The 16,165-nt window shown below is 39.0% G+C and overlaps 1 protein-coding gene across 1 annotated transcript in view; it reads left to right on the plus strand.

The window, feature by feature from the left end:
• The window catches only part of lamc3 (laminin, gamma 3), a 114,233-nt gene extending 108,933 nt beyond the window's left edge, over positions 1-5,300 (plus strand). The window contains exons 22-28 of the mRNA XM_046066348.1: positions 154-373; positions 847-993; positions 1,665-1,767; positions 2,480-2,679; positions 3,178-3,318; positions 3,439-3,538; positions 3,948-5,300. Of these exons, the coding sequence (XP_045922304.1) occupies positions 154-373; positions 847-993; positions 1,665-1,767; positions 2,480-2,679; positions 3,178-3,318; positions 3,439-3,538; positions 3,948-4,207 (1,171 nt within the window). The 3' untranslated portion in view covers positions 4,208-5,300. The remainder of the gene's footprint in view (positions 1-153; positions 374-846; positions 994-1,664; positions 1,768-2,479; positions 2,680-3,177; positions 3,319-3,438; positions 3,539-3,947) is intronic.
• Positions 5,301-16,165: the final 10,865 nt, after the last annotated feature.

The following is a 16,165-nucleotide window of genomic DNA, read 5'->3' on the forward strand; positions in this document are numbered from 1 at the left end:
CTAATGAGTCTGCAGTATAGTATCTGGTTTCATCATCTTACCACTAATGCTGATATCCTGATATGAATAGAACAACTATTTTTTAAAAAGTGGCTGTACAGTCAATTATACCTTATCACATTTTCTCTGCATTCTTTCTCTACTTCATCTCAGAATAACACAAATGCAGCAGCAGAAGGAGAATCTGACAGTGCAGGTCAATGATACTAGAACCAAACACCTAGCCCTTGAGGAGGAAGCTGCTGGTTTAAAGCTTGCCCTGGGTAATATCACATCATCCTTACATCAGCTGGCTCTGACAGATACCAGCCCATCACCAGAGCCTGACCAAACAAAGTTCAACCAAACACATCCAAACAACCACACAGGAAAGGTGAGTTTGGACAGCACCTGCAGGGTACAAATGGAACTTGAAGCGTTATTATGTTACATTACAGACCCATGAGTGAATCATTTAGTCTAGTTAGAGCTGGTTTGATAGCTGCACATATATAAGAAGCCATTCCGGCTCATATAGAGATCCAAGTGTCTCTCATTTTTTGAAGAGTGGGCAGTTAACTCCACTTCATTTTTTTTTCTTGATTTAACATTTGGCAAGCAGAGGGGGACACTGAGTAGGCACAGGAGAGAAGATTCTGGCAGGATTTGCTGCTCATGGGGTACATGTTGTTCCAAAAGAGGGTGATTAACCACTGTAGCTTCACTGAGCTGACAAAACACTGCAAAATGGCACAGAAATAGGCTAATGAATGAAGGCAGAATCTTTTGCAAAAGTAATTAAAAAAAAAAGCAAAATAGGATTGTTTTAAAGAAAGCAATAAATTTGTATTTCTGCTTCCTGTTTAGTGGGGTGAGGAACTGCTGAAACAGACCGACGAGCTTGACCAGCAGATTCAGACCAAAGACAATCTCACCAGTAAAATCAGAAAGGAGATAAAGCCTCTAAAGCGGACTGCTAATAAGAAACTGGAGATGGTGGATGACATCAATGAGGTGACTACATTTACTGCAGCATGTTGCTTTCTATCAAGATATTTTGTCAGTTGGTTGGTTAAGCTCTTTGATCTAAACTGAAATATTCCAACAACTATCAAATGGATTGCCATGAAATTTTGTACAGACATTCAAGGTCACCAGAGGAAGAATCCTGACTTTATCTTCTAATGCCATCATGAGGTTGACATGTGTGATTTTGAATGAAATGTATCTGGACAACTACTGGATGGATTTCCATGATGCCCAAATACTAGAAAAACTACTATATATTATAACCAAATGCTAGCAAAACTACATATCCGTCAGTCTCAGCTGTACTTTGTGTTCATTGCTAATTATTTATTAGTTTAATTAGTTTATTGCTAATGTTAGCATACCTACACATTAAGCTGAGATGGTGAACATGATTAACATTACAGCTGCTAAATATCAACATGATGGCATTAACATTGTGATGATGTTAGCATGTCGATTAACATTTAGCTCAAAACTCTACTGTGACCAAAAATAGCATAGCACAGAGCTGCTAACATGGCTGTAAACTCTTTTAATTGACTGTATGCTGTCCTCCCCCCAGTTTACACTATGTGAAAGCCTTTGATACCTGTTGTTGCAAACTTTGAATACACTTGGAGGTAGTGTTTCATCCTACGTGTTTCTTTCTCAAGTTGCAAGCTCGTGCTCAAGAAGCAAAGGTCATGGCTTTGTCGTCCGTGGTGACAGGGAAAGAGGTGGAATCAGACGCCATTGCCTTGCACAGAGAACTAGACAGTGAGTCTTTTTCTTTCTTTTTTTAACTGAACTGAGAGACTGAAAACAAACAAGAACTATAGACTCGGATATTACTATAATAAATATGTCATCACCATTGTAATGTTTTGACCTACTTCTCATGTATTGAATGCAGCAACAGCTTACGTGAAAAATGTAATGAAGTGGAATATTTTGAGAATTGTAACAGTGTCAACTTCATGAATAGTAAAGTAGCACAAAATAAGCAGAGGATGAATAATGAAAATAACATTCAGCCAGTAGAAAATAACCCAATTGAATCCAACATTTTATACTTTAATACATCCTTGAATCCAGGCCCTGAAAACCTATTTTCCTAATCAGCTTTTTACCATGAATGATGGGGTCCTGCATGAATACAAACATGTATCCTAAAGTTGGAATAGTTTTGGTTGTTGCACATGAGAGATTTCTGTATTTGTGGTGTTGTCTGAAATCTTCTCATTGTTTTGAAGTGAGCAGGGCTCAGTTGAAAATATGCAATGTCACAGAAATACACCAAGTACCAATCAGGATTTAGCAACATTTGACCTAGTATATGACAACAGTTGGTGGGTTGTCTTTTTCCTAACTTTACACTTGATTGTTGTTTATATGACTATTTAATTTTATAGACACATATTAGGGATTTGAAACCAAGTTTTCAGAGCCTTTAATCCTACTGCCTGCCTGCTTCCCAATCTTCATTTAGACATGGTGAGGGAGTGGCCCCGTCGGCAGGACCAGATACAGGCTGCAATGAAGAAGGAGAAACCCCTAGAGGAAAAGGTTTTAGCTGATGTCAGGAATAGGGTCTCACAGATTGAGAAGATGCTAAAACCTGCTCTGGAAAACTCCAGCCTCACCAACACCACGAAGGAGGCTGAACAAACCGCACATGTTGCGGGAAAGGTGTGTTTGCAGACGGCCCACCACTTTGGAGCAGATTGTTCCAGGCTGACGTTTTGGGAAATGTCTCTATTAACATTTTTTTTTTTTTTGTATTATTATATTTATCATATTATTATTAGTTATTATAAAACTATTGGATATATTGCTGTGAAATTTGGTGCCTACATTCAAGCCCCCCCTCAGGATTAATTGTAATAACTTAATGATCTCTTAACTTTTAATCTAGCGCCATCATCAGTTCAAATTTGTAATGTAACCGATATTTACTTGCTACCTTTGAAACTAATGACATTTTCAACCATCTCAGCTGTACTTTGTGCTTTATGTGTTAATTAGCAAATGTTAGCATGTTAGCATGCTAAATATGGTAAAAAATTATACCTGCGGATCATCAGCATGTTAGCATTGTCATTGTAAGCATATTAGTATGCTGACATTGGCATTAGCTTCATTAGTCGGCTGCGTTTTGTCTTTCCTTAGTTCTGTATTTGTGTGCAGGAATCCAAAGCCATTCTGACCCAGGCCAAACATACCAGGACTGCATCTGCTCACCTTAGCTCCCATATAGACTCTGCTTTGCAACAGCTGGCTGAGCAGGAGATACTAACTGACACAGCAAACTCCCAGATCTCCTCAGAGGTAGGTACTCTACACAGACATACGTATACACATCTGAATAGCCGAATCTATACATATTGATCTGTGCTTCCTTTGTGCTGCTTAAAAGACTGTTTCTAGAGTGTGTCTTCTTGTTCCCAGTCTGAGGTGTCCCTGACCAGTGTAAAGGAAGGCATGGAAGCAGCCAAGCTCCAGTTAAAGGCCTATTCTGTTACACTAAGTGAGCTAATCAGCAAGATTGGTAAGTCACTCTCTTATAGATGATTTTCACTGTGGCTACTTTTTTAGTCTTTCATATCTATAAAACTCATAAATCTTCATTATATCTTAAATGTCAGATCACTAAAAAGCTCTGTGCTTTTTAATGGCTCATTTAACATGGAAATATTAGCAGACTTTTATCCCCATGATAGAGCAAGTATAACTGCTGTTCTCAGGGCCCAGCAGTATTTTCTTTGTGGGTAAATTTCGGTGTATTGAAATTATTCAGCTGTGTATTTCAGAGCTGTTATTATCTGACCTATTCATTCAAACCCATTTCCTGTATTATGTATTGTACAATTTGTAAATTAACTAGAAAGGCGGGGATCTGGTTAATATGTTAACTAACTTTTTTATCATCTGTCCTCTCTCTTGCATGTCCTGTCCAGATGGGAGCGTGCCGCTGGAAAGCTTTGACCGGATCTTGAACGAGACAGCGCGCCGTCTGAGCATGCTTCGCGGGAGTGTTGAAAGTCCAACACTGGGCTCAAAGATCCAGAAGCTGCATTCGGCTGCTAAGGAACAACAGAGCCGGATGTTTCTCATTGAACAGGACTTACAGGAGATCAGGGAGGAGAGAGACAGTCTCAGGGACATTGTCTTAAACCTGCCTCAGTCCTGTCCCCAGGCCACAACAGGCAAAGGCTAGATAAAGTAGATTACGGGGGATTAAGTCATTGATTAGACATCTGAATATCAGAAAAGTCTGGGGGGGGTTGTTAATAAAAGGGGCTGAGGTCATTTATTCTGCTTAAAAACAGTCAGTAATATCCGGTCATATTCTTCCCTCTTTTCCAACTTTTGCCCCAAGGTACAATTTATTTGACCACCTCGATACAGTGACACACACATATTTCCGCCAAAAGCCCCAGACTTATCCACTGTCTCCAATGCTTTATACCTAATACCTTCCTTGTGTTTTTTTACCCTCATTTTTTTTCTCCCACTCTCTTTCATACCAACAACATCAGAAGTTTAATTTCACCGTGAATAATAAGCAGCCATTCTAAACTGCTGGAGTGCACTGTCAAGTTTAAAATAATGCTGATTTTCCTTTGTGGGGGTAAAAGGTGTGTCTGAGTGCTTCTCCAAACTGACACATTCATTTACACTTGAGCTCTTTTTCATCAGCCTGGCTTAATTAACAATTAGTCCTCTTGGCCTCGTTGGGGTTTAGGTCAGGCTTCAACAGCACACAACCTGTGTTAGGGATTCTTGCAGTGCCTACCTCTCATTTTTTGTGGTTTCTCCATTTTTCTTTCTCTCTGTCACTACCAAATGGTACCAATAGTCATCCCTTGTCTTTGGGTCATAGTTGGTCACACTGTCTGGCTCCTGGTGACCAAAATGTAAAAGCCAGTGACCTTCGTACAGCAAATATTGCATTGACAAGCCTTATCAAGTGATGGTATACCAAAATTATGTAAGAGACATATTTTTATGTTTTTATCCATGTTAAATAACTGATCAGACATTAGACAAATGTTCTTATACACACTGTATGTCCCAGTTACACATCTACATCTACTTATGTAACAATATGCAAGGCCTTTACATAGAAACCATTACACAATAAAGTATACTTGAAAGGGACATTTTGCATACTAAAATGTCTCAAATTTCTTGTACAATGGTGCAGTGCACAATGGAAATAGAGGTACTACTCACAGCTGATACAAAAAATATAGATGGTGGTTCAAGAATTTCTCAGAAAACAAAAACAATAAAATCTTTGGACACCATGCTTGCTGTTTGTGCATTTTTTAATAATATAATATAATAAAAATATCATAATATATAATATAAATTGTTCCTTTAACTCCACTGTGGAGTTAAATAAATGTGAAGATAATATGCTCTTTTTGTAATGTGCTCTCTTTGATTTCAAACTAATTCCGAAAACACAATTATAACAATATCCTGTGCCAGATATGGTATACCCATTGATTGCAGAGCCTACTCATATAAACATTTGCTTTTGTGCTTCTGACCTGCCAGCAATGACTGATGCATGTCCTGTATACTGTATGTGAAACAAAGCAGTGTCTCCGTTGCACTTTTTACCAAGATAATACATTCGATAACAGTAAAACTCTGGTGAAATACTAAATTCCAGATGAAAATGTCACAATGACACAGAAAAGATCATTCATGTAAATCCATCATGTGGATAAATTCAGCCCTAAATTTTAGGAGTAGTCATTTTCATGCAGTTTAGCGGCTAAGTAGAGATGAGTGTCATTACCATATAAAAATGAAATCCAAATTTATGACTTTTCAGGAGGTGGTATGGAGATGGAGATTAGCACAGAGTCCTTAAAGTCCTTACTTTATTACAGTTTCCATGCTTCATATTGTAATGACAATTGCAGCCTTCTTCCTGATGCATTGTGTGACTCCCTGATGAGTGTATCAGGGAATATTAGCTGAAATTGTCTAGATATTTGGTAATTACATGTCCACATGCACAAGTCCAACAGAGGTGGCCTCAATAACGGTTCACATCATCTGCTCTCAGTCACATTAAAAGCACCTAGGGAACCCATTGTTTCTGCATGTAATACACTGGTGTTGCAATATCGCTCTGAACACGTGCCAATTAAGGGACACAGGTCTTTCCTTCTCGCAGACATCAACGTTTCTTTATGTAACTGAGTGCTGGACACATGCTGGACTGCCACTGATCTTTAGTTTAAATTTAGATATTAGAGTTGTTCGGTACTCAGCAACACCAATCAAACAGTGATTGTACCCTCAGACATTTTAAATGTGCAGAAATAGCACAAAACACATTAAGGGCAGCCTTCTAGTAGAATCATTACAGCTGTAGTGTTGTAGTACAGGAGAAGGGTTTCAGCAAATTTTTTATTTGCATGAACTTAAATCCAGTGGCGGACTCAGGCTGTCTGAGGGCTAGGGTATCAGACTCCAGTTGCTATGTGACCCACATGCCCAAAAGAATAATACCACGTCAAGCGCAGCATGCTGTTGTACGAATGTAAACATGGAGGCCACAGACTTTAGCGTCTTTGGTTTTATTTTTAAAAATACTCACAGGTGGAAGAAAGAGAATTCATGAGGAAATCATAATGAGGAAGAGGAGAAAGAGAGACCACTGACTACCTCCATTGCTGCTGTCCTCCATGTTTGCATTCACCGTGGCTCCCGCTAGCGCAGAATTGTGATGAAAGTTGCTCTAGAGTGACTTGAGAGTCGCATTAAAGTGAAATATGAATATGATTTTTTCAGATTCCATGTGATTTGGGCTGTTCATACAAGAAAATCAGATCTGAGTCACATATGAGCAAATAAATCTGATTTGGGTCACTTTGAATGTGGCATTTGTCTCTCAAGCTAAATGTATTCAGATTTTGTACATTTCTGTTACTTGAAGTTTACAGTAAAGGAGTTAAAGCTGGAGGGGCATAAAACCAACCCAAGAACTCTCTGAAGAAAATGTGTTTGTCACAGATGATCACACGGATTTGACAAGAGAGTTGGCTGTTTTTAACTGAAAGTTTGCAAAGATAAATGATAGCATCAGAAGAACACTTACTTCCAAGTGATCTCACTGTTTTCAACAGTTACAGAAAAGCTCAACACCCTCAAACCTTCTTCCACCACATTTCAAACCTTAACTTGGGCTCTTGATTTCAAACAGAGGTAGATAAAAGCAGGCATGTCTAAGTGATTTTGCCATTTGAAACTGTTGCTGGCAGATTTCATCAGCCTTAGCTATCAAGCTAATAAAGATAATGTTTTATGGAATACATCATTCAAAAAGGTGTGCTTGAAAAGTCTTGCATCTGGAATCTTCATTTTGTACGTTTGTATGTTTAGCTTTCTGCCTGCAAACTTCGTTTTGCAAGTTTGTGCATTCAGATTCAGGCTTTCAAACTTATTTACACAAGCTGTGAGGCAAAAAACTTGCGGGGATTTGTGTGTATGCTACAAGTATTAAGTTCACTAGGTCATCACATTTTGTAACTAAAGCTTGATGAAAGACTCACACGCTCTACTCCAGGTCTGAAAAGTGAAGCCAATGCAGAAGTGTGTTAAACCAACATTCTTTCTAATGGCCAACAGCTCTGCCGGTTGCAAAAAGAAGTCTGATTGTATAGAAGTGAAAGAGAAAAATACTTCAAGTCACTACCATGGTGACCTGTCAATCAGAATAGAGGCAAATAGTATCCACTGTGTACATTTAAACAGCGTTGTTAAAAAAGCTTATTTTACGACGCTGCATTTAACTAGCCGTGAACTTTAAGTGCTGTGCTGTTTTCATCTATGAGCTTTGACCATTTTACAGTGTTTTCAGTTTACGAAAGTTAGCATTTTGGTCACCTAAAAACGTTGTGTTCAGTGTTGTAATAAAAGACACTTCAGAAGTCTGCTGTTCATTTTTCCCCCCAGTTAGTACATTCTATTTTAAGCCTGTTTTTCGCTAGTGAAAATTATAATATTAATGTCACAGTTATTTTTACGGCTAATTACGGACGCACCTTAATAACCAAGCTAGCACCGCCTCGTGTGAATATGGTCACTTGTGGTTCCAAAAAACCAAGATGGCAGTGGCCAAAATGCCAAACTCTAGGATTCAAAACAGTAGTCCACACACCAATGTGCGCCCTGATAGAGCATACGTCCACTTATTTTATGCAGTCTGTGAGGGGAGGCATCCACCATCTGACCAGTCAGCTTTCACCTTTGAGCTTCAGCAGCCATTGCAGTTGGTTACATTGTTCATTCAGTCAAGTGACAGTCGACAGTCAGCAAGCCGTTAACTTGGAGATCCAGAGATCCTAGCCGGACGAGACTCTTCACACTAATTACTTCATAGAACTAGGTAAAAGGATCACTTCAACATTTGACATATTAATTTGTATAAACCTGACAACGGATGAGATTAAAGGTGGAGAATTGGCGACTCAGCAATGTTAGCATGACGTTACCGCTCTATAAGCTAATTTAACTTTAGTTAAACTAATCAGTATGATTTAAGAAAGGAGACTGTATGTATGTGGCTGCTTAGCTTCCATACTTACATAGACATACATAGACAAACCGTTCGTCTTTACTTTGAGTAAATAAAAATGCCATTGCTACTCTCCTTGAATCCGTGTTGAGCGGAATTCAGTTCCCTATCATTTTGGCAGTCGACGTTTTCACAAATTTGCACAAATATAACTCTTGTCTGAAGTCTGATTTTGCCAAAAAAGTTTCTCCCACAGAGAAAACCAATGTCCATAAAAGGGAATCACCATGAGCAGAAAAGTAACATGCTGTGGGCAGATAATGTGAAATTGGCTGGGGAGGATATAATGCATTTAGTTAAGAAGTTGTTCTAATCCAAGAACTGTTGCTCGATGTTGGAGTTGGTTCAGTGATAATAAGCCAAGAGCCAAACAGAAACTGGCAGTGAACCATATTTGCTGTTTGATACTGGTGGGGGATAGATTACCGGCTGCTCCTTGACTATAGGACTCTTCACATTTCCCTCCTTGTGTGTCAAGATGCATGCTGGCAGTCATACGTTGGATGTCAGTCACTCAGCAATCCTAAGGATAGATTATTAGAATTAAAAACATTGTACTTTATTAATTCCTTCCTGAGCCAAATTTACTGTTTTAAAATCCACAAAAAATAGCACCTAACGCAGATGCCTGACATGGTCTGAGCAGGCAGCACAAGTGCAAATCCTTAACATCAAAGATAATTGTTGACACACTCCCTGCTGTGCCTCTCGTCCCACATCACAGCCAGTCATCAAATGAGTTCAGGAAAGGAAACAAATGAATTCACTTTTTCACTCCAAACCATGCCCCGTGTACTGTCAGAAATATAGAATCCAAGAGCTGCCGTCTTCCTCATCCCTTTTATTTGCTTTGGTATCAAGCAATCACACAGTGGATTTGAATTTGAATATGATCATGCTATAAGTACGGTGTATAGATTAAACAGGCCCATAACAAGGTAAATGTTGTGTAAAGTAAATGTTAGATGACTCGTAAATACTGCAGGTTAAAAAAAGCCCTGCGCAAATAACTGCAGAGGGATTTGTACTGTATCTGTGACTTGCCTTTTGAAATCATGTAGACATATTCAAATAAATACTTTTCAGTTGTCATCAATACATTGTTATTTGTATACGGAAATATGTTTTAAACATGGTGTCAGGTGTATTTACGATTCTTGGAGCACCTTTTCTGTTTTATTGTCATAACAGTAAAAACACTGCAATATGCTTCATTTTCTTTTACACTGCAGAGCATCTGTACTCAACACATGCTACAGTAAATCACCCAGATTTAATTATCATCTGCTGCACAAAATCTATGCCAAAATGTTTCTATATGTGTACTCTCTAAACTGAAGCAAAGTGACACAGGCACAGATGGTCAAAAACACGACTATAGTTCCTTAAAATACCTAATTCAGTGTATTCGACTTGTTCAGTTAATGATTGTGTTAATGAAGGAGAAGTCAGATTGAGGCGTGACGAGACTTGAAAACAGATCTGCTTCCTGCATTGCAACAAGTGGAGTCATTCAAATTGAAACTATAAAGAAAAGGGTTTTGCATGATGAAATAATTGTAACCTCATTTACAATCACACCTCATGCCTCAAGTCCTCTTGCATTTCCCATTGAAGAAGAACATACTATGGGTCCTGTTGGGAATAGTTAAGCTTTAAAGGACCCAAATGAAAGCTATGGAGTTGTTGAAAGCTGAAGTGTGTGTGTGTGTGTGTGTGTGTGTGTGTGTGTGTGTGTATGTACGCGTGTGCGTCTTCAATGCTGAGCGGTAAAAAGAACTGGCAGATGGAAGATGATATAGATTAGCATATTAAAAACAAACACAACATCTTTTAGGGTAAACAAGTTGCATATGGTGCCAAAATTATTCCACAGATGATTCAGATGTACCCAAAGTACACATGGATGATTGATGGGAAAGCCAATAATTTGGCTGGTATATTTACTCATCCAGTAGACACATTGTAATTCATTTGGAGTCATGTTTCCGGTCACCTTGCAAATGTTGGTCCAGTATTCACTCTTTTAGCTCTGTTTTGGTCTCTACCGACCTCTGAATATTACAATATCAGATATCTGGCTCTTTAGCTGCTAAATGCTCCGCCAGGTAGTCGCTGACTTGTCTGTATGGTGCTAGGCTTGTAGCGTAAAATTAGTTTATGAGAGCTTTTTTGCAGAAAACATCTGCCTTGCGGGCTGAAAGAGACCCAAAACAATGAGCTAAAAGATGTTAAAATGCTAAGTAAAGCTGGATAAACTATACAATCTGATTAGTCACTGCGAGGGGCACCTTTAAGTTTACACATAATCATTTGATCCATTATTGATATAAAAATATGTATTTGTGCAGCTTTAAGATTAGCTACTCAAAACAAATCAATAATGAATATGTAAGTTTTTATCAGGCACTAATGGTACAAGCAAGAGCAACAGTTTCTAGGGAAAAGGTAGTTTAAGACCAAGTATTTTCTAATTACCTTTACAACTGTTATAAAGCTGTACTCATCAAACTTGAAATTTCCAAACACATAAACTGGGATGAGAAACACTGAATTAATGAATGAATTGTGCACTTATAAGGCAATTACATTACTGTCCTGTTTGTGGATAACACCATCATCCCGGCCCTGCTGCAGGACAAGCTCTCCCAGCTGAGCGTGCCTGACTCCACCTACAGGTGGATCACAGACTTCCTGACAGACAGGAAGCAGCACGTGAAGCTGGGAAAACATGTTTCTGATTCCAGGACCATCAGCACCGGATCCCCTGCGTTCTTTCCACCCTTCTCTTCTCCCTGTACACCAACAGCTGCACCTCCCTCATTGGGCGCATCTGGGGATGTGTCCGACTACAGGTGTGGGAGATTGACCATCTGGTAATCTGGTGCAGTCAGAACAGTCTGGAGCTCAACACTCAGAAGACAGTGGAGATGGTCGTGGATTTTAGAAAGAGCCCAGCCCCACCCTCCCCCTATCATCCTGTGTGACTCCCCAGTCACCACTGTGGACTCCTTCCGCTTCCTGGGCACCATCATCTCCCAGGACCTCAAGTGGGAGCTGAACATCACCTCCATCATCAAAAAGGCCCAGCAGAGGATGTATTTCCTGAGGCAGCTGAAGAAGTTCAGCCTGCCAAAGACAATGATGGTGCACTTCTACACCGCCATCATTGAGTCCATCCTCACCTCCTCCATCACCATCTGGTACGCTGCTGCCACTGCCAGGGACAAGTGCAGGCTGCAGCGCATCATTCGCTCTGCAGAGAGGGTGATTGGCTACAATCTTCCTTCTCTTCTGGACCTGTACCCCTCGAGGACTCCGAGGCCAGCAGGAAAGATTGCAGCTGACTCCTCCCACCCCGGACACAAACTGTTTCAGACTCTCCCCTCTGGCAGTAGGCTGCGGTCCATCAGGACCAAAACTTCTCGCCACAAAAACAGCTTCTTCCCGTCTGCAGCTAGCCTCATTAACAAGGCCCAGGTCCCCCACTGACACTCCCCCCATGCAAATGATACAAATGTTTCTGCACATGTAAATACTGTTTCATCTTGTGTCGGGCTCAGACCTGGCACGTCACACATATTTGTTGTTGATTGTTGATCTTTGTTGTTGTATATTTTTATGTTGTCGGTTTATATATTTATATGTACACAATATTCTCTTCCGTTGCGTTACTTCTGCACGGCACAGACCCAGAATAATGCACATGTATATATCTGCAACGTTGTTCTTCTATTCCATTTTTATACTTCTACATTTATTTATGTCGACTGTGTGTTTGTCTACGTGCAGCACCTTATCCCCACAGCAAATTCCTCGTATGTGTAAAACACTACTTGGCAATAAACCTCCTTCTGATTCTGATTTTGATTCTGATTAAAATTGTATCCACGTGTTCTGCCCTGAGACCATTGTTAGACCTCAAAGTTCTCTTAGAAAGCTGTCAAGTTGTCATGTCAATGTGTTCAGGCATGCTTTGGTGTTATTCTTGGGTAGATCTAATTTGAAAAATATGCTTTTAACTAGTGTTTGAAGAAATAGGCTCAGGCTGACTAATGTGTAATAATTACCCCCTCATCGAGGCAGGCAGAAGATAACCCAAAAGTAAAGACACTGTCTGTGCTGTTGTCGTCTGTATTACAGATTTATCACCGTCTCTTATCGCATATTTTCTAATTTATTTTTTATCAATTTAAATGGAATTCTTTTTTAGCTCTGTGGGGTTACTTCATGCAAGGGATATCGCGGATGTCAGGAAAAGGAACATTTTTTTTTTCTCTTTCATAATCGAGATTCACCTGTGTGATAGTGACTTGAAGTTTGGGAAATCTCAGAGTTGGCACGTTTTTTTTTGTTGTTGTTGTGGTTCAGCCCACTCTGTTGGAGTTTCTGTGCTCTTGATTAAATTTAAAGGTGTCTTAAAAACGAAAGCACCTGTTGGGGAAAATGACTAATTTATTATATGTGAGACGTTCATTGCAGCAACACGCTTTTTAGAATGAAAGGTACCTAATGAGTCCAAATATGAATGCCCTGATATAAAAGATTATAATTGCTGTGGAAATAGCTTCTTTATTCTATTTTGACTTATACCTGTTACCCAACACTATCATGATTTCTGTTCATTACTTTTGGTGTTAACTATTTTATCAGTCAATTTAGACAAAAATCAGTGCAGGATTGTGATGAGTTTAAAGTTTAAAGTCATAATCACTGATGAACAGGTGTGCATCATGATGTCCTTTAAGTGAGTGATTAGGAACTGTCAAATAATAAACTGTTATATTCACATGATATTCACTTTTGTGTTTGTGTACTTGGATGTATTTGTGTGTGTACACCTGTGTGTAGCTTATGCCCATGTTTACCTGAGCAGGCAGTATGATCCAGTTTAGGTAAGGCTTTTAAAATGCCAGTCATTGGTCTAGGAGAAAGAGGCATGCTTGAAGGAGTATCATTTGTTATTACCTCACTTTCAAGTTGTTTTTGTTGAACTTACTTGGGTTTGTTTTAGGCATCTGTTTCTTTAGGCTTTTTGTTGATAAAGCACATTTGTTGTGTTTCTCATTATCCCTCTCCAAGTTTTCTGGTGCCAACTAACACACAAATGTTTGTGGGTGTTAGCGCCACAAAATGAAGAAAAGCTCTATAGTCTCTTCCTGAATTCTGATGCATTTGCTTGAATTTGGATACACTGTAAATAGACATGTATGCATATATTGTACATAGAAACCCACTTATTTCTTTTCACTATTTCTATTGTTTATAATTTACAGAAACACTTGACTTATATATAGACATTGTATGATGTTGGTCACTGTTGCTTTTATATATATTAGGGTGCCACTCAATGTAATGGCCAATTTTTCTTTTCAACATTTTCCAGGTCCCACCCCCTAATTCTGTACCTTTTATGATGCATAGTAACTGTGAGAAGTTTCATTCAGATATATTAATAATTACTGGTAGCTCAATGGGCTCAATGTTTTTATACTTACTGTCATTGCGATAAAATGTTATTTAATTCAAAATTTCTCTACCAAAGTAAATTAATCCTCGAGTAAGTATTGTTATAATTTTTTATATCATTTAACTGTTCTTTTTCATACTCTGATTTGTGTTATTATTTGGTTTAAATACTATGTAATCAGAAAAATATTTTTGGGTTAGCACTATTGCAGCCGTAGACAGTAGTATAGTTAACTCTATGCAGGGTAGTGAAGGGGCTGGAGCCAATCCCAGCTGTCATTGGTGAACCCTGGACAGGTTGCCCGTTCATCACAGGGCTAACTCATAGAGACAAACAAGTCATACACACGTTTACACCTAAGGGCAAAGAGTCACCAATTAACCTATGCATGTCTTTGGACAGTGGGAGGAAGCAGGAGAACATGAAGAGAACCCACACAGACACAGGGAGAACATGCAAACTCCACAACGAAAAGCCTGGGCCTCGATCCACCGAACCTCTTGCTCTGAGGTGACAGTGCTAACCACTGCACCACCACGTCGCATCTGTGTGTCATGTTAATCTTAATTATTCTCATTTTTAGCACCACCTACCAGTTATTTTCTGGTACAGGAAAGAAGTACACTTCAAGAGAGGTCACTTAACAAGAGCTTCTTCTGCAGCTGTCGCTTCTATTTGTTGGAGCGCAGTGCGGAGGTAATTATTTAGGCTCTCAGAGCTTTCCACCGGGTTCGGTGATTTACAGTCTGAACATTTTCCAGTTTCGCCCCCAATTCCGAATGAACTGTCACATATGGTAAATGGGCTGTATTTGTATAGCACCTTTCTAGTCTTTTCGACCACTCAAAGTGCTTTACACTACATCACATTCACCCACCTATGAGCAGAGACCCAACTGCTCATCAGAAAGAGAAATTAACTCATTCACACACTGATGGCACAGCCACCAGGTGCAATTTCGGGTTCCCAACCTTCCTTTAAGGTGATGACCGTTATACCCTGAGTCAAAGCTGCCCACTTATGCCACTTCAACACTTAATTAAGGTCTATCTGAAAGTCTATCTGGTTTACATTTTGGGGGTGGGAAGAGAAAATTAGAAACTTTATTTTTGAGTGGCAACCTAATATATATATATATATATACATATATATATATACATATATATATATATATATATATATATATATATATACTTGTGTTTTTACTTACTTGTATGTATGTATATATATATATATAGTATATAATAGTTCTATTTATTTTTACCCATCTTTGTTTAGCTTAGTTGTCCTTTTTTTTGCTGTATGTCTTTTTCTGTCTTCCTGTTAAGGGTTTAAAACCAGAGTGAAATCTGTGTATGTGTACACATAATTGGCCATTGAGGTAGATTCTTGATATTTTGACAATACACAAAATTTAGTAAAATTTTGCTTTTAAGAAGTATAACATAAACATGGAGAGGCATGGGAACTGAGAGAAAATAACAGTGCTGGAATATGGGCAGATGTGGTCAGAGTAAACTGGTACCATGATGTGATCTATAAAAAATAAAACTCTTAGTGAAGAGAGACCAGTATCAGAGAAATGCTCCATCTTTTTAGTGCCAGTCAGGAGCCTGGTGGTTATTAAACTGAGAGACTGACTAACTGACTGTTGTGTAAAGAGATTTGCAATTGAAAAGGGACGACATGAAGGCTTTTAGAAGTGTCTCCAGATCTCTAACCAAGAGAAATTATTTTAATTTTGCAACAGATCAGAGATGGAAACTGTTACTTACAATAGTGTTCACTGTTTGTCAAATGATAAGATTAGATCAGAGATGACACAAAGATTTCTGGTAATGGTATCGTCATTTGAGGAGAGAGGCACAGCAGTGGAGTCTTAATGGCCACTAACAGTAGGATCTCTCTATCTTATTCTCATTTAGCCACGGGAACTTTTTCCAGTCAAAGATGAATATCTTAAAAGTGTCAAGTTTCAAATGAGCTGTGATACAGCTGTGTATCTTCAGTGACACGTGATAAGGAGTGTTGTGTGGGAACATATACTCTGTCCAAAAATGGAGCAATGACCTGCTCCACAGGAGGTGGACATAGAGGAAGGA

This window comes from Micropterus dolomieu, linkage group LG13 (assembly GCF_021292245.1).
Source record: "Micropterus dolomieu isolate WLL.071019.BEF.003 ecotype Adirondacks linkage group LG13, ASM2129224v1, whole genome shotgun sequence".
NCBI classification, from domain to species: Eukaryota; Metazoa; Chordata; class Actinopteri; order Centrarchiformes; family Centrarchidae; genus Micropterus; species Micropterus dolomieu.